Genomic DNA, 22,888 nt, shown 5'->3' with positions numbered 1-22,888 from the left:
TACTGCACAGGTGCAAGAGGTCCCAAGGTCAAATCCCAGACAAGCCCCTAATTTGTTACGGTGGCTCTTCACCATAACAAAGCAGAAGGGATATGAAGGCGACTTTAGCAATAACAGAGTATTTAATGAAAATATTCATCTTCTTGACCCTTTTTGTCCCTTTTGGGGTCACAGGGCTGGTGGAGCCTTTCCCGGCCACGAATAATAAACAACCAAAAAAACAGAAAGGTGTTGTGTTGAATGAGTGCCTGGGTGTGTGAGGCTATGTTTGTGGATGGAGTATAAACCAAACCAATGGGACAAAACTAAAGAGTGGAAGAAATGAGAAGCCTGGTGTCTTGGAACAGGGGTGCAGCAAAGACCTGGACACAGCAGGACGACCAGAGGGAGAGTACACCCGAAGAGCTCCTACAAGCAGAGCTTGTATTGCCGTCATCGGATTTCAAACACCTGTGCAGGAGGAGGGAGACAAAGGGCAGGCACCAGGAACACACCCACATGGCCCGGGGCTACAGAAATTCCCAATATACACCGATTATGTGGTCTAGGTCAGAGCTTTAGACGGGCTTTATCAAAGATCACTTACAGGTAGAAACCAGGACTTTTGGCCAAACTATACTAAACTTATAATAAGAAGGGTAACCTCGAGTGATTTTTTTTTTTTTTTTTTATTAATAGTGTGTTACTGTACTCAATCCAATTACAACCCTGTTGAGGAACCTTTACAGTCAGTCACACAACACCTCATCAACTTTTATGGCTGCCACTGCTTACATGTGGCTTTACACAAACAGCTGAGCCGAATCCGACAGCGTATAGTAAATTAGCCGTCTTCATTATCAGCTTATTACAACCTCGCCTCCACTGTAATTGTTGCCGCTGATTTGCTTACTCTGCAAACAGATTACGTTATCTCTGTTACCGCCGCTAATCCTCGATTCCTTTATTTGCGCTCATGTCTACGAACATCTCTTTACTTATTAATGCTCTACAGGCCTGCTTCTAACCAACATGCTGAGATGTCTTGTAATTCACACGTGTTTTAGTACAGCTATTCAACACTATCTAGACACAGTATAGGATTCATGTACCTGATTACAAGTGCTGACTCAAAGCCTCGAACAGACAAGAAATAGTTTTAAGTGTGGAGAAGTTGCATGAAAATTTACAGTCATCTCTCAAAGTTTTACCACGTTTGGGGCACCCAGCAATGAACACAGAGGATCATGTTACCCTTTTTTTTTCTGAGCAAAGATCTGAAGCTGGTGTGTGTGTTGACGGGGAAAGTTCCTTTGCTTGCTCTAAACAAAAAAGCCATGAAAGTATGGAAAATGGTGGACTGCACTTTTTCAATTCAACCATACAAGCAAACTCACACCAAACGGGATTTGCCCTAACGTGAAACGTTAGGTCAATGTACAGACCCAAGCAGAGGTCCTGCAGGGCATTTTGAGTGTCAGGTGCAGTGAAGAATTTGTCTTGCATCAACAAATCAGGAATTCAGCTTTGATATGTTTATAATGGGATTTGCGGGCAGAGTCCAAAACCAAAATGGAGGAGAAACTGATTGTTCTACTCCTGACCTTTAAGATTTTTCTTATTTGTATTGAGACAACAATAAAAAAATGCTTATTTTTATGTCTTTTCATACTAATGCGGGTCAGGAAATTGGATAACAGACAAACAGAGTTTGAGTGATCTCATAAACCCAGACACAGGGTCGTGATTATTGACACTTCTATAGAGGTCTTCCAAATAAATCAACCTTATCTGTCGACTACACCTGTGTCTTCCATACATTGACTGTATATCTGTATTTCTCATTTACAGTCAATGTATGGAAGACACAGGTGTAGTCAACCTAATCTGTCGACTACACCTGTGTCTTCCATACATTGACTGTATATGAGAAATACAGATATACAGTCAATGCTTCCTTGTAGCGATGAGGCTAAAAACTTTTGACGATAGCTAGTCCAACTGACATTAGAAGAGCCAAGTTTAAAAACTAATTTTGGATAAATTTGACAAATGTCAACTGAGCACTGTCTTGCTTGTAGAAGTATTGGAACTGATCAATATTCTATGCAATATGCAATATTCTATTTTAATCTAAGTTTATCCTTTTTTGTTCTATACTAAACCATTCCCTAAAAATGTGCACATGTTGTACATCACAAGCACAGCTATTAACCATTGAAATTACCGCTAAAAATATCAGACCTCTATCCCTCTTTAAAGTTATAACGTTTGTGCTAATGTAGAGGTGTCAGAATGTTCCTTTTTTCTTCTAATTTTTATGGAATAAGAGGTTCACATTTAAAACTCTTTTTGCCATACTTGGAACCACAAGTGTCAGTCAAACAAGTCTTCTGAAATTCTGCCAGGCTGACGGTTGAGGAGCACATATACTTCTACGGGCGTCTGAAAGGACTCAACCCCAGCGAGCTTCAGACCGAGATGGACCAGATGATTAAAGACGTCGGCTTATTGCACAAGCGAAAAGACCTTGTTAAGAACCTGTCAGGTGAGTTTGTGTGCATGCCGACAAATATTTAGCATCTGGGGCTCTGACTGCCATTATGCAGAGCTGTAAATTTTGGCTTTGATGTGTGCAGGATGTGTGTGCCCTCTGCTTTAATTTCCCCAAGGAAGACATATTATCTGTAGATTATAACCACAGTTGGGGATATGCTATTCTGCAGCCGGGGTGTGTGGCTGTCTCACATATTCCCTGTACTTGGGTGTCATAGGTTGTAATTCATTGTCTGGGGTGCATGAGCAGGCAGTACTTGATAAATTGTTCCCAGTCACGGGTTGCTTGTGAGCAAAACCACTGAAATATGACTTTCAAGGTTGATCTATGCTGACTTTTCCACTACATTAGCACTACATTGGATGCATTTTGAAGAGCTCGCTAAGAGAGTGGTGGTGGAAATTATGGCAGCAAGGTGTATCTGCTTCCCAGACATAAGTCATCTTACTCCATCCAAAAGGCAATATAACATAGAAGGATAAACCTTGACATGTTTATTCCATAATCACTTTCTGATATTGTGTCCACATCATATTTGAAACCTGACACTGATGAATAACTGGGTAGTTTTTTTTTTCTTAAACTCAATGCAAAATGTGTCGACTCACCAAACAACAACCTGTCTTTTTTTGTGGCCTGTCAACAACCTGTCTTTTTTTGTGGCCTTGGTGATCCTTGGTGATCTGTCCCTGCCTTTACTCTTTAGTAGCTGAGTAGGATCCAGCAAGACCAAAACCCCAAACGTAAATGAAACATGTACAGAACATGGATGGCTCGATGGACGTTTTGTGTGTTAAATCCAGAACTGAGTTGAGATCCCGGACAAGCCCCCAATTTGTTATGCAAAAGTCCTGTGGAGGAAGAAGCATGGGTCAGTCAGGAAATCAGCAGACTCTATTTGACGCATAAGAAATCCAAAAAAAACAAAAAAACACCCACTCTGACAACTAAACACCTAACTAGGTCGAAACAAAAACTTGGCATACATATATTTTAGATCAGTGTGTGAAAACCTCTGTCACCGTTGCTCATTTACATTGTTTGGGGTTTTCAGGTGGCATGCAGAGAAAGCTGTCGGTGGCTATAGCATTTGTTGGCGGTTCAAAAATTGTCTTCTTGGATGAACCTACAGCAGGAGTGGACCCTTTTGCCCGCAGAGGTATCTGGGACCTGTTGTTAAAATACAAAAAAGGTAAGGATTCATATATGCCACAGTTTCTATACTAAGATGTAATTATTATTAGTCCAGGACTAGATAAAATGGGAACATGCTGCTTAAAATTTGGTCTGGTGAAGGGTTATGTCAGATGTTTGACTGACAGGGCTGGAATATTTACAGTATGAGAGCATGAGGAATAACACTTTCCAATTAAAATACATATAAAGACATTGAATAGGCAAACACTGATATTTACCACAAGTAAATCCAATGGTTCTGCCAAATACACGTTCTGCCAAATACATTCATTCAAAAAAATCTGTTTCTGAGAAAATCAAAGTGGATTGAGCTTCATTTTTACTTTTGTTTATGAGGCTGTCCATAAAGAAAAAAAGACTAAACTAATCTCTCACAGCAACAATTCTGATATTCCAAAAATAAACTGCATCCACTGCTGCCGCTTATAAAAATAAAGACACTTTGGTAACATCATGATAATAAAACAAATTACGGTTGTTACTCCTAAACAACAAAGTGGGATAATCAAAGAGCAGACCAAGTCAACCAATCCTCCCACATTTTACCGCTTTACCGCCCTCTGAAGGCGTCAACGTAACCCAAGATTTTCTGACATCGAGGGGGTTCAAAATGCCCTTGTGAACATGTCAAATAAAATTGAGATTCCTTTTGGGGCCATACTCATTAACACAGAGAAAATAGATTTAGACCATTGACTGTTAATGGTTGACAGTCAAAACAGGAAGTACCCGCTGGCTCCTTCTGAGACTTCTAATGAAAAAATAAACAGCTAATACTCAATCATTATATCTGTCAGAATAACCATTGTTGCTCTTCTACAGTTTTTTTAACACGTTCCGAGTAATCCTATTTTCCTTATGATGTTTTTTTTTAGAAGGGTAAATTATTTAAATGATCAGATTCCTCAATACAAGTAGGTGGTGCCTCCTGGCCATTACGTCAAAAGCTTGAAAACATTTGATTGACAGATCTCTTGTAGCCCACTTTCAAGTTGACGGGTGTGGAGGTCTAACAAGTTCACGCCTGATTGGCAAGAGTGGTCCGATCACTCCTTACTGAAAAAACCTGGCTCTAACATGGTGGCATCCATATAGCAAAAAAAAAAATGGTTGCAGGCAGAAGTTAGCCACTTACTCGGTTAAGTTCTTTATACAATCAATGGTTTTGACCAGCAGACCACGTCTATTAAAAAGCATATTAAAAAAATGGTTAAAAAACAGAACTTGACATTTCTCCGTAAACTACCTACCATCCTATTGGGCATGTGTCTCTTTGGCCGTGTCCACATGGCGGTTATTGGTGGCTGTAAGCAGGGTATGCACATTACACCAGCCCAGTCTCTGAACAGATGTCTAAATGTTTAATGTGCACGGTGTGACACTCTGCCCTCTCTGTGCCATTAATGTCTCCATCTCTCTAATCAAGTCCTTCCAGTTCATTTGGGAACTGCAGATAACTGGACTATAATGAACCCCCCCACATTCTGGCCGGAGGACTGACTTATGTTTTGTGAATCGCTGGCCTTTTTTAGAGCCAAGGTGTTATTAAGGGCATTTCTTAGGCAAAGAAAAAGAAAAAAAATGAGAGGAAGATCATAACTTTAAATGAGTGTGAAGGCTAAAATCGGGCGGAGGAGTTCCTAAGAGACGATTAAAGGTGCACGTTTTTCCACACGGAGAGCTTATCAACCCCAAAGGTTTTGGTTTTGTAGCATAGAAAATGAGGTTGTGTGTTTGGAAGAAGTTCAAACTCTGTTATTCACTTTGTTCGAAACACAAAGTACCACAGAATATTATATGCATGCATATTAAAGATGCATGATCTGGACAGTGGGGGGTTGGATATTAAAAGCCTGAAACAGTAAAACGATGTTGATTCTCAGTTAAATTGTGTAATTTTCTTTTCCTGTCATTTATTATTTAAAAACTGCAGAGATATGTGGGGATTTTAAGTTTAAAAAACAACAAATTATATTTTTTTCCTTCTAACATTTACATTTTTATCCATTACTGAAAGTTTATTACCGTTAAATTACCTAGCTAATTATGAAAGCTCTGAAGTACGATACAGGTGTACATTTGAAGCTTTTTTCACATTTCTGTCAATCAGTCAGCCTTTATTTGTGTAGCACTTTTCATAATTAGAAACAGCAAGTGCTGCACAGCAAGATAAAAAAAAAAGTATTTTGTCAATTAAAAGTGACAACTTTGAACTTTTAACATTTTAGAGCAAGGACATAATTTCTTAAATTAAGTCAATTTATGGCTAAAAAATAATTAAAATAAAAACATATAAAACTTTTTTATATGTAAACTATATATAGATATATAGATATATATATCTATATATATATATATATATCTATATATATCGATATATATATATATATATATATATATATATATATATATATATATATATATATATATATATATATATATATATATATATATAATTGTGTCCTATCTTTCTGTTGAAAGTGTATTTTAGAAATAAAATACTAACTGCTTTGTAAAACAAAGAATGTCGGAATATTGTTTAACATAAAAAGTCCTTTCTTTTTTTTTTCTTTATTGACAACAATAGAGTGTAACGTAGCGTACCTTATAACACACATTAGGAGTGTCTCTCTGTGCTTTAAAGGAGGGGCCCGGGCTTCCTCCTTCATCAGTTAAGTGCAAGAGGGCATCTTCATCCAGAAGAGGCGGCTTTAATCCATCGCTCATTCATCTGGTTGATGATTTTTCTCCATGATTATTCTCCATGATTATTCTCCATGATTATCTTCCTCAGGATCTTTCAGGATATTTTCCGGTCAGCTGATGCCCAAAATCCACGCAGGGGCACAAACGAAAAATATTAATTCCAGTAAAAATAAAAAAAAAGACTAATAATAAAACCTTCTTAAATTTAGCACAACACTCATGTAGGACACTTTGAATGGAAACATACGTATTGGTAAGCAGTAGCCATGGAACGATTCACTTTCCTCATGAGTTCAGTGGTTTAATATAGGGTTGGTTTTAAAAAGTGAATTGTAGCATCGCCAACATATATATGCCTATATTTAAAGTTACACAGAATTTTGCAAACACTTTTTGAAACCTGGGTTAATATGCTCATTTAACTTTAAGTTTACAGTTATCACTCAATTATTATTAACAAGAACCTTGGACAGGTAAACAATAGTGGGACACCATTGCAGAATTCTGTTTTTCACACTTACCAATTTACCAAACCAGATTTATTTTATTGTAATTGACAGAAAAAAAACTTTCAGAATGCAATTGTCATTATGAAATAAGTAGACAATTCTGTACTACAAAATGTGAAGTTGGCAATAATACCACGTTTAAAAAAGTTATTTATTTTATGTTGTGAAAACTACAACTTTACAATGTTGCTGAAAAAGCCTACATAAAGTGATATTCCTATATTCCAAAAAAATGTCAAACTTAAAACTATGCTTTATAACTTCATTGTTGTTACGCTTATTTGTTTTAAACAAATAAATAAATACATATTTATTAAGATAAAAGATTTCCTAGACTACATCTAAACCGGGGACATCTTAGTCCAAAAGTTAATCTGAAGTCAGACTTTGTTTCCTAAAACGCTTTATTTTTGCTTTAATTTAACTGTTAAGATAAAAAACCTTGCCACTAAACATGTGAAGTGTGCTGCAGATGCAGATCCCTGTTGTTGGCACTCGATAAAAAAAAAGGAACAGCCTGTAAGAACAAATAGGTGGAACGAATAGATACCATGAAAGCCATGACTTTCATGCCGATTTTATGAACGTTTCCACTGGGATTTCACTTGTGAGCCACAAAATACGGATTAAAAAATGTAAGTTGTGAACCAGAAAAGGTGAAGTGGAAAGTTTAATAAAGGCAGACCACTGCAAGATTTTGTGAAATTACTACTCAATGAACAAAGCAGCCATTTTTGAGACAACCTTTAAGAACACCTTATATTAGTTAATAAAATACTAGTAATTGAAATTTTGCCTGAAGGAGGCATGGAAAAATGCATTAAAGCAAATGAAAAAAAAAATATTTTATGAACTTCCTTAATCTTGTTTAAAGATGAAAAATACTAAGATAAGAAATGTTTCCTTTTAGCAAGACAGTTTTACCATCTGAAATAGTATTGTACATGAAAAATTAACCACTTTTTACTAATAAAATAAAGAAGAATAAAATTGAATCATAATGTTTTTAAATTGATTAAAATTAAAACTTTTATCGTTTACCTTTAAACAACAGGAGGCTCTGTAGTTTAGCAAAAGTGTTTTCTCAAGCAAGACTGACAGCACATAAATAAAAAAATACAAAAATACTACCAACCTTCATCCAAATGTGGTAATGCTAGCAATGCTAGCAATAAGCTAGCCCAATACTATGCACTAAGCTCTCAGGTTTTTTCAAAGCAAGATGGCAGCGCACAAACAGGAAGTAGCTAAACCACAATGAAAGCTAAAGTTGAAGTAAGCTAACCAAAGTGTGTTACCCTTTTCAATTCACAGACGAAGAAGTACAGGGTAAACTCTGTAGTACAGGTTTTATATGTTTACAACTTAAATACTATTACCCTTACCCAAATGTGGTAATACTAGCAATGCTAGTGAGAAGCTAGACCATTACCTGGCACTTAGAACTCAAATTTTTTCTCAAGCAAGATGGCAGCGCACAAACAGGAAGTAGCTAAACCACAATGAAAGCTACAGTTGAAGTAAGCTAACCAAAGTGTGTTACCCTTTTCAATTCACAGACGAAGAAGTACAGGGTAAACTCTGTAGTACAGGTTTTATATGTTTACAACATAAATACTATTACCCTTACCCAAATGTGGTAATACTAGCAATGCTAGTGAGAAGCTAGACCATTACCTGGCACTTAGAACTCAAATTTTTTCTCAAGCAAGATGGCAGCGCACAAACAAGAAGTAGCTAAACCACAATGAAAGCTACAGTTGAAGCGAGCTAACCAAAGTGTGTTACCCTTTTCAATTCAACGATGGAGAAGTATAGGGTAAACTCTGTCAAGGTTTTTTACATTTACAACATAAATGCTATTAACCATACCCAAAAGTGGTAAGGCTAGCAATGCTAGCAAGAAGCAAGCCCAATACGACGCACTAAGCACTCAATTTTTCAACAAGCAAGAAACACAGAAACAGAAAGTAGCTAAACAGCAATGAAAGCTAAAGTTGAAGCAAGCTAACCAAAGTGTGTTACCCTTCTAATGAATTTGTTTATCATTTTAATGTTGTTTTATGGTTTGTTTGTTATAAATGTGTTTTTTTTAACCAATTTCTCAACGTCTGTAATTATAGTTGCTATAGAAAGATGCTGCATAAGCATGATTCGTCAGAAACAAACAAACGAACACCTCTATTGCGTTTTCCTGCCTTTCTCCCTGCTTTTTGAGACAAAGTACAACCTTCATCAAGCAGTCCCAGCAATAATAGTGCTGTCAGCGTGTCCACTGTACACATTCGAGTCCCATTTTAAATCAGTTTGTCCAAACCTCCCAGTAAACACAAGGCCATCTATTCGCAATAACTCAGAAGACAGCTTGTAAATGATTCCAGAATAATTTGAAAATGTATTGATCGGAATTGATTGCCACTAAAACCGGTTAATACAATTTGGTCCAAAAATATATCTCGCTGCCAATATTCATAATACCTGTCTAGCCTTTCTCAGCACACGGAAATCCATTTCTATCAACTTGATTTAGAGAGAAGCCGGCTAAATAAGAGAACCTAGTTTTCCAGCTCTACTAGCAATTTATCCGAACACCCATCCCCGCTTGATATATGACGTTCTGCCGTAATGTGCCACAACGCAGTATAAATCACAACACCTTTGTGGGCCATCTGCAGACCAAACACGTGTGTTTTTTTTCTGCAAACTTACAGATCATCCAATGCTTTTTACCTTTTTTTTTTTTTTTTAAAGCAGAAAATCATGTCTTGCATTTAAAGGTTCAAAATGAGCTGCTGCAGTCCTGCTAAAAACTCTAGCGCAATATTTCTTTTCCCCCCTAGAGGAAAAAGAAAAAAAAATGACTGAGTTGAGGGGATTCATGCATCATGGGTACTTTATTTGAGTTTATATAGAGAAGGATCCACACTTGTTAAGGAATAGCATAAGGCAGTAATACTTAACTGACAGGGGACGGATTAAGCAGCTCGGCTAGTGGCAGGGGGGGGGGGGGGGTAGGTGGAAATGGTCGGCGGTTCATAAATAGCTGCATCTGGTCGCAGTTAATAGCCACAGAGTGTGTCCGTCTCCCTGAGATAATGTGCGACCTCTGAGGATGCAGATCGGACTGAATCAGCGCGGCCTGGAGCATCACCTGACACAAAGGAAACACCAGGGAATTCAGCGAAGAGCGGACGAAAACTGATGTTTGTAGGAAATGTCAGACGGTATCGCGCGTGTGTAAAATTATGCATAAAAACTTTAGAAAAGTAAGCATGAAAAAAAAAAAGATTGTGTTTCTATTATGTGGAAGATTTCAAATGAAAAGCTTCCCTGTCCAGTAAATCACAGCTCCATCTAAGTTGACAAACTGCAATTAGCATTTATTTAGTATTTGCTCCTCAAAAAAAAAACAATAATTACAATCAACAAACAATTTTTTTAGATGTTGATTTCTAAATGTATTATATAAATATTTTCTTCTTTAAGTTTTAATTGAAGTCATGGACTGTTTCTGTTTGTTTTTAAATGTGTACGTTTGACTTTTATTCATTTATTTATTTAAAGCCCATTGAGTCTGCAGTAGGAAGAATGCTCTATAAATAAAAATTAGTTTAAAAAAAAGGGTTATATGTGTACTGTGGGGTGCTGTTTGTAAAGTTGCGTTGTGAAAAATATTAACAGCAATGTTTTTGATTATTTAGCCTGTTTTAGGAGAAAAAAACGGATTTCATCGTTCAAATGCATATTTTCACATTTTAACGCATCCACGCATCTTTATTGGGTTTTATTTAGTCGCCTCACTGAAACGCATAGAAAAAAGTTCAGTAATTGGAGGTGATAATTGTTTCGGTTGTACATCAGGCTTAATCTGAATGGGCTTTGTACTTATTTGTTTCAACGAGCCCAAGAAAAAAGCAGATGCTTCCATTTCGCCAAACCTGCCTTTTATAGTATCCATCTTTAGCGCTCCAACAGCCGTGTGATTTTCCTTCCTGTTTATTATCTGCAGGTCGAACGATCATCCTGTCCACACACCACATGGACGAGGCCGACATCTTGGGCGATCGCATTGCCATCATCTCCCACGGGAAGATGCGTTGCTGCGGCTCCTCCATCTTTCTGAAGAAGAGCTTTGGCAGCGGTTACTACCTCACGCTGGTCCGAAGCGGCACAGAGGTCATGACGGCGCAGAGAAGTGGCATCATCTCTGGCATCGCAGAGGAGAAACCAACTGTAAGTTTGGGTTTTTTTTCATAAGCTTTCAAAGATCAACATTTTGCTCCTGAAGTCTTGTAGCATTTCTGTTGATGTCTGGCCTCGTGGCGAAACCCTTTTCAAAGAACTCAAGCTCTGGACTTTCTGTTTTATGCAAATGCGATTTGTCAAATTTGTGCTGGATGCCGTCCAAAAATTGTTCATAAACGTGATGCTACAGACGAAAACTTTTAGCGTCAAATTTGAGCTTCTGTTTCTTTTCTTTGACAAGGAATTCATCAATTTTTCCAGACAAAGAAAAAAAAGGTTTAGCGTTTTTTATCTGGGCTAACTGTGGTTTTAGGCATCTTGGTCGAGTGTAAAGCTTCAATGTTTTGGGGTATTTAGTTAAGGTACACTTGAGCAGGGTTCAAGACAGTTTTTACTTGTGAATGGTAGTAGATTTAGTTTTTATTTCAGGCTCTTAAAGAAGCTTCTTTTCTGTTTTAGACAAGAACAGGGTTTCTGTGTGGCCAAGTACATTTAATATTGGTTGAAAATAGATTTATATTGCTTTTTTTCTTTTGTTAATGTTAAAAGATACAACTTCAGGTATACTTACACAATTTTTATAAGATACTAACCTATTGTCACCGCGCGAGTGTGTGTGGGGGGTTGGGGGGCTTTTCTTTTTCCTAGGGGGGGCCTGGCAAAAAATAATTGAGTAGCACTGATCTAGACGTTCGTTGTTAAATTAATTCCTGACAAGAGTTGGTTACTATGTTTAATGGTAACGCTGATAAAACCTTTCTAATTCCCTGGTGGTCCACAGGAGTCAGACTGTCCTTCCAGTAGCAGCCTGGATGAAGATCGTGGGTGTCAAAGCTCGGACAACTCAAATCCAACAGGTACAAACTTTAGTTTGGTTGCTATCGTTTATAAAGACTGTAAATTCATCAGTTCTTTATGAACAAAAATAAATGGATTTGGAGGAGACTGTATTTTTTTTTTCCCACTGACATACTGTGCTTTGGTTTTATTAAACTGAAAATTGACTTTATTACTTTGGTGACTTCATTGTTCACAGAGACAAAACACAAAACACAGCTCCTGCTGCTTCCATCACATTGAAATTTGATATTTACATTTGAGTCAAAATGCGCTCTTTGGATAATGGTCTATCAAATGCGGCGGTGCATTTTTCCTCATTTGGTCTGAACAAACAGGCTGGAAAACACACAGCGGTGTACTTTTTTTCCACTTTTTTTCTTTTTTCTTAACAAACGCATCTGTCTGAGGTGTAAACCAGATCTGTTTGCTCCTTCATAAAACTCAGAGCCAGTGGTTGTTAAGCTTCAGTAATTATGTATGAGAGGTTCAGGATCAATAATGGATGTGTTGTGTTCTGCAACGCTGTGCGGATTGATCCTAGCTAAGCCCGAGCTTCAGCATGAATGAGGCAAAAGAGTCGCATGTTCTCTGCTGCTTCCAAATGTCGCATAATCAGATCTTCCCGCCATGTTACAGGCTTAATAAAAGATTTGATTAGTGATTCCAAAATACTATTTGAAAGTGGATATCCTTTTAGGTTCGTTTAATTACTGCAAAAAAATAAATATACAAAAAAAAGTTACATGATAGTTAATTTGATATAAATAGTATCACTTAGAAAAGGTTTTTTCCACAACAATGTTCCGGAATGTTCTTATTTACCCACTGTCTCAAATTTTAATCACACATTTTTAACATGTTGTAACTGTATTATAAAGAACTAATTATGAACAAATTAGAAATTATTTTAACACATTAAGTATTCATTCAAAAAGATTAATAACAATAGATGAGTTATTATCTGCGACGGAGTATTAGGGCCACCAAAAAAAAAAAAATTAGAGCCACCAAAAAAAAGAAAAGTAAAATTACGAGATTTTATCTCGTAAATTTAGGAGATAAAAACTCGTAAATTTACGACTTTTTATCTCATAAATTTACGGCTTAAAATCTCATATATTTACGAGAAAAACGTCATAGATTAAGGAAAAAACACCGAAGTTGTCCGTTTATCGGAACCTCGCTTGAAGATGAAGTATGTGGAGCCTTTTGTGAAGCTTCATTTCCGGATTATTATAGGTTTAAAACAAAGAAATTCTGAACCTTTTGGCGACTCAAAATCAGATTAGTTTCCGTGTAGCAGTCTTTCCGGGGTTCAGTGTCAGTAAAGCGGAGTTTAATATGTAAAATAAGGAGCTCAGAGACACGTTTGGGTGCAGACAATCGCTGCAGCCTTTATTCTCCTTTTCATTCACATATCCTGAAGTTCATTTGTCTCATTACGTCATGAACCTGTCATCCCAACACCAATGCGGAAGTAAACAGTGTTACAAACGCCCCCTCCTGCAGATGAAATGTCCCGTTTCAGCATAAAACAATAAAGAGGAATGAAAATAGTGTTTTATTTTAGCTTTGGAACGTTGAAAATGCCAAAAAAAAGTGCTCCTCCTTTTGTGTGACGGAAGCGTCACACAGACGTAGAGTCTTGCCTTTGGTGGAGGAAGAAAGGATTCAAGCGAACAGCTGCAGGGACACCGACGACGTCTTCATCGGGCTGCAGAGATCCTGCAAACCAACCATCAATAAATAAAACTTTAATGAATCGTAAATCAAACAAATGACCTTCAAGACATTTGGAACGTTATCAATAAACATTCAGCTCACCTGTTCAACAAAGTTTAGTCGGTCTTCTCTGCGGCTGCACGGCGTTCACCTGCTGCTCTGCATGCTCACTTCCACTGTAATCTCCTAAAATTACGAGTTTTTTCTCCTAAATTTACGAATTTTAATCTCCTAAATTAACAAGTTTTTATCTCCTAAATTTACGAGATAAAATCTCGTAATTTTACTTTTTTTTTTTTTTTTGGTGGCCCTAATACTCCGTCGTAATTATCACCATAAACCTTTTAAAAAATTAGTCAAACTTTTCCTGCCAAAAGTGTTTTTGAGATTTTATAGGAGGCAGCCATTTTGAAATGGGCAGGAAAATATATTTCACTGCCTCTAGTGGAATGATGATGAATGGAAGTAAACATGTACTAAGTTATATACAGTGGGTTAATGAGGAAGGTTTGGATCATGATTATGAGATAGGCGTCACAGAAACGTGTGTATAAAAAGGAAAAGAATGATTGAATAGGGTTAAATAGTAAGAAGATTTCGGTTTTTTGAGTTTGTGTTTTGGAAAAACCTTTCATTCTGGCTTTGTTTGGGCAGATCTGAAGCATGTGACTCAGTTTGTGAGGAGGCATGTTCCCGAGGCGGTGTTCCTGGAGAGCATCGGTCAGGAGATCACCTTCATTCTGCCCTACGCCAGAGCCAGAGATGGGACCTTTGCCACGCTCTTCCAGGAGCTTGACAAAGTCATGGACAAACTGGGCTTGACCAGCTATGGTGTCTCTGACACCACGCTGGAAGAGGTACATGGAACGTGGGGCTGCATACATGTAAAAGCTTTGAAGTGGGAAGCTTTTTCACTTCTTTGGATTTTCTTTCCGACCATGCTGTTTTTCCTTCTCGTGATGTGATTCAGAGAGATTGATCCTTCCAAAGAATACTAAAGGTGCGCTACGATGGAGACTCCCTCTGAGTACGCCTTTTCAAACACAGGCTTAAAATCGATTGGATTTTCAGTGATAAAAACTTTGATATCTACTGAGATGAAAACTTATCCATTTGTGCCACAATTGTGTAAATAAACAGATAAATAAAGTAAAGGGTCTGGAAATTCGATGTATATGTGTATATCTATATATATATAGATATATGTATATATTTATATATATATATATATATATATATATATATATATATATAGATATAGATATAGATATAGATATAGATATAGATATATATATCTATATATACATGTGTATATATATATCTATATAGATATATAGATATATATATACATGTGCACATTCGGTTCACAGTGGGGCAGTGGTTGGCGCTCTTAACTCACAGCAAGAAGGCCCGCGGTTCAAGTCCCGGCTGGGGGTCATGAAAAACACAACATAAATGGGGACCTTTCTGTGTGGAGTTTGCATGTTCTCCCCGTGCATGGGTGGGTTCTCTCCGGGATCTCCGGAATCGAAAATGAATATATACATAAATGCAGCATAAATTATATATGCAGCATAAATTATTTTCATTGTCGTAACATTGGATTTTACGTTCTATTTTTAAATTCAACCCCTTGTCACAAAGAGGTGCCAGATGCAATTCCAAAAATAACCACTAGGCGGGTGTTACTCAAGCAAGCTGATTCTTAATCCAGTGCAACTTTGTGTCTAGTCTGGTCTTGAAATCGTTTACATTATTCAAAGGAGTGTATTGTCTACGACAATGACTTACTTGCATTTTTTTACTTTTATTTTCAAGGTCACAGTGGGGTCGTGGATTTTGAAAGGTCTTATAAACTTGAATCAGCATAGCCAAGCTAACTTATCCATTCATTTAGAAAATAATACAAAAGTTTAGGGTTTTGATATATTGCTAACTTTATACTAAAGCAGTGTTCAGAATTTGTACAATTATTGCATTTAGCATATGCATTTTGAAAAACCTGGAGAGAAATCCCTTACAATCTACCTATATATTTGTAAAATTTCCTCTCGTATTTTAACAGTGTAAAGCCATCTGATGACATGATTTTAAAAATCGTAGCCAGAAAATTATAAATTATTAAATATTTATTTTGTTGCTACAAAACATTGCATGAACAAAATCATCAATATTGGTATTTTGTCCTTACCAGTTTTGTGACCACAAATTAATATTTTGTTCATTCAAGTAAATAAATTAATTTGTACAATTTAATCTATTTCCAGAATTCCTTATAATCTATTTTACCATAAAATTGTATTTCTTCTGTACAATTGAAAAAAATTAGTGGCCACGAATTATTATTTTGTTTGTACAATGTATTTATTTTATTGGTAAAGCAAATGATAAGAGGCCTTGGGGCCGAAACGATCTCATTTGGCCACAAATTTATATTTCATCCCTAAGATTCAACTTCTTCATTGACACTTTTATTTTATTTGTATGATTGACTTTTTTGTGGCCAAAAGTTAGTATTTTTTATATAGAATTTAGGTTTTTCATGGCCACAAATTTGTATTTTGTTTGTATAGTTGAAATATTTCATAGCCACTAATTACGATTTTATTAGGATTTTTTTTATTTTTGGCCACAAATTCGTATTTTGTCCATACGACTTAATTGTTTCGCAAGGTTGTACTATTTTGTGGTTATAAAAAAAGTATTTAATTCATATGATTGAACATTTCATGGCGATGAATACTATTTTGTTTTTATGATTTAATTATTTTGTAGCCACAAATTAGTATGTTGTCTCTATGATTTCAATTAAAAATTACCACAGCTTTAGAATGATATCTTTGTAAGATTTCCCCTTTTTTCTGGCCACAAGTTACTATTTTGTGTATACAATTTAATTTTTTTCATGGCCACTAATTATGCTTTTTATTTTATGATCTTTAAATAGTTTTGGCCATTATTAGTTCTTTTATACATACAATTGAATTTTTGATTTGTGCAGTTGTTCTATTTGTGGCTATTTTATCTTATAAATTCACGAGATAAAATTTCGTAAATTTACGAGAAAAATTCATAGATTAATGAGGAAAACCCCCCAAAGTTTTCAGTTTATCGGAGCCTAGCTTGAAGATGAAATATGTGGAGCCTTTTGTGAAGCTTTATTTCCGGACATGTTTAAAAACAAAGAGATTCTGAACCTTTTGGCGACTCAAAATCAAACTATTGTCAGTGGAGCCGTCTTTCCGGGGTTCGGTGTCGGTAAAGTGGAGTTTCATATTTAAAATAAGGATTTTAGAGACACGTTTGGGTGTAGGGGACTGGTGCAGCCTTTATTTTCCTTTTCATTCACAGAACCAGAAGTTCATTTGTCACCTTACGTCATGAACCTGTCATCCGAACACCAATGCGGAAGTTAACAGTGTTACATACGCCCCCTACTCCTGATTAAACGTCCCGTTTCAACATAAAACAATAAAGTTGAATGAAAATGTAAATGTAAGACTTAAAATCTCGTTTTTTTACTTTTTTTCTTTTGGTAGCCCTAAAACGCCGTCGTAATTTTGTGGTAACGAAAAAGTATTTTTAAATAGACGGTTGAACGTTTTGTGACCACGAATTTGTATTTTGTTTGTAGGATTGCGGCTACAAGCCATTATTTTTGTATGATGTTAACATATTGGCTCCATAGGATTAAAAGGAATACACAGATGTAAATAAAATAATTGCTAATATTGTGCACTTTTTCAAATTTGTCCACAATTAAATGTTATACATAGTACATTTGTAGCATTATAGACCAACTCTGCTTCATTTGTAGTGGCTTCATTGCTTTTTTCTTTTGCTTCCGCTTACATCCCCATGACCCCATGTTCCAATGTTTTTTTTTCTTGCTGCTCAGATTCAGATATTTCCTTGAAACATCAGCTTAGCAACAAACCAAACTTTACCCAAATGATTTCCCGATTGTTTAGAAGTACAAATATTATTAGCAGAAATAAATAAGGTTGGTTTTGCGATCCTGCTTTGATCAAAACAGACTACAAGCTGGAGGTTTGTCAGACAGAATGTTAGATCAGAAAGCTGAGTAACTGCTGGCTGCCGCTCTTCATGTAACTCAGACATTTGCCAGGCACTCTAAGCCTCCAGGCAATGTGAATTATTCTTTTTGAATTCCAAAATTCAGCCACAGTAAAGGCCCCCCCCCCCCTTTCCTTCTTCCTCCCATGTTTACTTTTGAAGTCTACACATACTCACATACAGCCTCAGACAATGGTAGAGGTAAGTCAACAGCAGCCAAAAGTCTTTTGGTGGAGCTTTGTGTTGCATTCACATAAAATACATTTCAAAAACAGTCTTTGCATATGATATGATAAGCAAGGGGCCGTGTGACACAAAATGATGATAATTGAGGGTTAGGAGCGCTCGCTTCTCCCCGGGAGGCCACTTGGCAGGCGTTTGGGTAAATGTTAGTGCATCAAGGGAAATCAACAACCACTTTTTGCACGCCGGTCTGCTTCAGAAATCGTTGGTGAAAACAAACAATGACAGTCGGAACATGATTAACCTTTTTTACTCATGTCATGCCTTCTTTTGCAGATATTTCTTAAAGTAGCAGAAGACACGGGAGTCGACAAAGAACTATCACGTAAGACGATTGAGATTTTCTTTGGAACATACTAATTTCTACCAACAAGTATAAACATAGCAAACCCTCTTCTTTTTTTTTGTTATTTTTTTATTTTTATAACCTGCGCCATTTGTCTGCTTGCAATATTTTGTTCATGGATTCTTTTAGTTCTCAGTTTGTGATCATTTGTTGAAAAAACGGAAATTTGTCTGCGTAAATGGGTTTTCTTGCTCATAAAACGAATGAAAACTGTGAAGGAAAAACCCTTAACCCTTACATTTATGGTGTTTAAATTCATCAAGTTGTATCTATCTAGAAGTATCACCAAGCATATATATATATATATATATATATATATATATATATATATATATATATATATATATAATTTAATGATAAAAAATAAAAGATGTATATAAAAAAAAGATATATATATATATTTATCGTATATATGTAACATTCGTAAAAAATATTTTACTTGATTAAAGTTAAAAAATAAACAAGAAAATATTTAGAAAAATATTAGTTTGTGATATAAAAACTTTTTTACAAAAAACCTTTGACTATAAACGTTAGACGAAAACATGACTGTATGATCCGCCCCTTAAATTCTTAACAGGAAGTACCCACAGGTTGCAATAAGCAAAAATCCCGTAGACTTCTATAAATAAATAAACAACAACTATGCAGAAAATACAGTATAATCACTGTGTTTAAAGGTGTCGTTGACAGACTTGAGTAGTTTTAGTGAAACCTTCGGGCACAATTTCACGGATATCGGTTTGACCGACTTAGCACACTAAAGTTGGCATCTCCCGCCAAATTAACACGATTATGTTAAAGTACAAAGACATTTTCGTTATTCCTTTCCCATCAGGTTTTTAAACTTTAAATAAAAATAGTTAATTTTAATATATAGCTACATTGTTAATAATTTCTTATCGTTATTTTGAGTCCTCTGTACTCGTCAGAAATGTAAGAAAATTTAAGATAATCCAGTCCTTAAAAAATAACAATTATTATTCAAATCAAATTAAACTTTATTTATAAAAAGTGCTTTTTCATTTTACAATGAATTTAACAATTAAAAACAAAACTGAGGCACAGAAATTATATTTTACCTTCCACCCTCCTCCCCCTTTAACATATATAACTATACTTCTTGTAAAAGAAAGTTACTAAAGAAATGTATTGGCCAAAAAATTGTAGTTATCCCGGTTACACATGTAAATGTGCAACATCAGAGACAAATGGCAGCTCAATGACAAAAAAAAGGGGGAAATAGGAAGAAATGTAGACGCATTTACAAAAAATGTTGCGTTATAAAGCATAAGTTAGTCAGTTAGCTGCAAATAATGAAATAATTAAAGGTGTAATTTAAAATTACAAAAAAAAAAATCCTTTTTCGGAAATGATAAATCAACAAAGAAAAGGTCATTTTTTTGTTTCTTTCACAATTTTAAATTTCTTGTTTTTAGTTTGTCTAAACTTCCTCCAAAACATTTTTCCTTTTTTTTTATCCTTTGCTGAAGATTTTCAACTTTAATTCATGGCATTGGTTCATGTCCATAAAATATACCTGAGTTTGTGCTTTTTTAGAGTAAAATATTACATCTTGCAAGGCAGGTAGCTACCCTTATTGTTATTTATATCACTAAATTGGGTCAAGCCAAAACAACATATCTTGTGTGTTTTCCCTCAGCAACAAAGGAGCCAGTGGTGAAAGACTATAAAAAAGACTCCAGAGAATCCAAGAGGAGGAGCATGTCCAGGTTTCATGGCAAAGCAGCCAAAGGCAACACGAAGGATGGCAAGTCTCTCCGAAATGACACGTCAACACTGTCACGCAAAAAGAAAAGCCTTTTTCTCTGTTAAAACTGCTCTTTTCTTGCAGAGTTAAAGAAAAAGTTGTCCAATAAAGTAGAAGGTGGGTGTTCACAAAGTAGTTGGCTTCTTTTAACCCTTGTGCTATCCTTGGCACTTTAACATTGGGAGTTGGGTCATCTAGACCCACTAGACAGTGCTCTGAACCTTTTTTCTTCAATGATTTGTGATCTTCACTGGTGTCCATGGATTACATGAAATCTTTCCACCCTTATCCACCTTTGTCATGGTAGGGAGAAGACGTCAATGTAAGGGGGGGTCATCTAAGATAGCACAAGGGTTAAAACAGATTTTCTTTAGCTTTTTTTTTTTGAGCAGCTACTAGAAAAAAGTCAAAAGTTTTGGGGATTTTTTTTGGTGAATGCTGAGTTTAGAGATTAGCGGATGAAAGAAGTTGCTACTTGATCAGTTACTTACAAATATTTGTTTTGATGGCCAGACTTTAAGAAGAGCGCCAGTGTCAACGGAAGGGGATCTGTGGTCATCACCGGATGGAAGCTCATCAGACAGCAGTTCCTGGCGCTCTTCATCAAACGCTTCCACCACGCCCGACGAAGCCGCAAGGGACTCATTGCCCAGGTAATGGCCTCAGTCTGTCACATTGATGAATTGAGGGGTTATACCTATGCGCTTGCATGGGAGGATCAAGGTAGGATTGTGTGAAATACATGTTGGCGTCCAAAAATCGCTCGCTGACACGTATGATCGAGTGGGCTAATTTAAACCGGGGAGGGAGAAGCCATCCGTCTTGATGGAGTCAATACCGCTGGAATTTAAGTTGTAAAAGAAAGGCATTACATAAATGGTGGAAGGATACGAAGAACAGAACCAAGAATGATGTGTAACGTTGGGTCAGTACCGCGCAACAATCATCTCTTTGCAAGGCAGCAATGTGGGTTTTTACTTTTACTTCTGTCTCCTGATCTGTTTTCTTTTTTTTTTGGCCAAAAAGTTTCCTTGCGACCTTGCGAGTGGACGAGAAGTTGAGCGCTTTTGTGTCTTCGCTCGGCGTCTCGGCCCCGCTCGATGATTGGCATCGGAACGCCAACCTGACACATCAGATTTGTTTGTCCTTCATCTTACCGCCCGCTAATCACGCCTTTTCATTAGCCGCGCATTAATAGCCAATGCTCAACAATTACATCGATGACAGGCTTCTTTTTAGCTCATTAAAGTGTACGTCTCTATTATTTTGTTCCTTTTAAAAATGATTTCTGAAGTCCAAACTAATGAACACATCATTTCCATAAATCACAACCAATTCTGCTTCTCAGCCAAACTTCCAGACACTTTGGGTAAATCGCCGTGACAACCGTGACACCCTTCTCCTGCCGACGTGGATGTAAATATCAACTACAACCAGCTCCTGCAGGAGAAATGCTCAGGTTTCCTCTTGTAATTTGCTGCAGTACTGCTTCGCCATTAGTCACTGTCAATCTTGGACGTCCCTCTTAAGCGGGGACGCTGGACAGGACGGAGGGATAAGTGTGCGAGCGCCACTTGTACAAGGTTGCTCATTGTCTGCAAGGGCACATCTCTTACCTCTTTGCCTACTGAACCTGAAGTTCATTTTTTGTTTTTTTTGTTGCTGCCGTCATGTCAGCAGCTCCACTTTTTAGCAGATATGATTGTAGAGGGAGGTAATCACCTTGAATGTGAACTGTTATGGGTTCATAAAAGGTGCTGTCGTGATTTATGGGACTTGTACGTCGGGGGACAGGCAAGTCTTTGGGATGTCGGAAACATGGAGGATTTGCTCCTTCTTTTGGAGTTGGGAGATTTTGCTTTGGCTCCCGCTGCATAAACAGTTAGAAAGCATGTTTACCTTTAATTGTTTTAATTAGGGCTGCACGATATTAAGAAAACTTGTGATTTGCGATATTAGTGATCCATATTGTGATGAGGATATGAATTGCAATAAATGAAAAAATAGCAAAACAACTAAATAAATCATTTCTGTTTCACTGCAACAGTTTAAGTCAAATAAGAGTCGACATAACTTAAATGATTCTCCAAAGACCGTCTACATAGGAGGCGAACATGTAATGTATAAGGGCTTCTTGTGATTGCTCAAATGCATAAATGGATTTATTTGATTCTTTAAATACGTCAAGCTGCCATAAGATTGTTTTAGCACATTCAAGATGATCATTTATCTCAGTTTTCACAGACTTTTGCAATATGCGTATTGCACAGCTTGGTATCGCGATAACGATAAATTTGCGATATATTGTGCAGGCCTAGTTTTTATTTAGACTATATGTATTTGCATTCATTTCCTGTTAGGTCTCAAGCCTCATAAAGCCTTCGTCGTAACTGCCCTTATGGGTGGATACAAGCTGAGCAAAATAAAAATTGGCAAAGTAGGTGAGACACAGACGTGTTGTACAAACTTTATACAAACTTTTTTCAACCAACCAAATCTTGCACAATGGCACCCCTTCACTCCCTTTGAGATGCACCTTCAACCAGCCCCCTCCTCTCTGTGACCCCCCTTGGGTCCGGGCAACCTAAAAACCTGTAGTACTTGAGGTCAACCACCATATAGGTGCATTTAACTAAGGCTTTGCTGACATAACTGTATCATGTGTAAAATCCCATGGGCTTTGGCCCTTGTTTTTT

General features: G+C 36.7%; 1 protein-coding gene across 1 annotated transcript in view; it reads left to right on the top strand.

The window, feature by feature from the left end:
• Nucleotides 1-22,888, top strand: part of LOC101164844 (ATP-binding cassette sub-family A member 1-like) — a 208,539-nt gene that overhangs the window by 76,448 nt on the left and 109,203 nt on the right. The window contains exons 19-27 of the mRNA XM_023965796.1: nucleotides 2,388-2,527; nucleotides 3,591-3,728; nucleotides 10,958-11,181; nucleotides 11,975-12,050; nucleotides 14,410-14,612; nucleotides 18,352-18,400; nucleotides 20,085-20,192; nucleotides 20,277-20,309; nucleotides 20,706-20,845. Of these exons, the coding sequence (XP_023821564.1) occupies nucleotides 2,388-2,527; nucleotides 3,591-3,728; nucleotides 10,958-11,181; nucleotides 11,975-12,050; nucleotides 14,410-14,612; nucleotides 18,352-18,400; nucleotides 20,085-20,192; nucleotides 20,277-20,309; nucleotides 20,706-20,845 (1,111 nt within the window). The remainder of the gene's footprint in view (nucleotides 1-2,387; nucleotides 2,528-3,590; nucleotides 3,729-10,957; nucleotides 11,182-11,974; nucleotides 12,051-14,409; nucleotides 14,613-18,351; nucleotides 18,401-20,084; nucleotides 20,193-20,276; nucleotides 20,310-20,705; nucleotides 20,846-22,888) is intronic.

This window comes from Oryzias latipes, chromosome 18, assembly GCF_002234675.1.
Source record: "Oryzias latipes chromosome 18, ASM223467v1".
Lineage (NCBI taxonomy): Eukaryota > Metazoa > Chordata > Actinopteri > Beloniformes > Adrianichthyidae > Oryzias > Oryzias latipes.
This window is presented reverse-complemented; position numbering and strand designations above follow the sequence as displayed.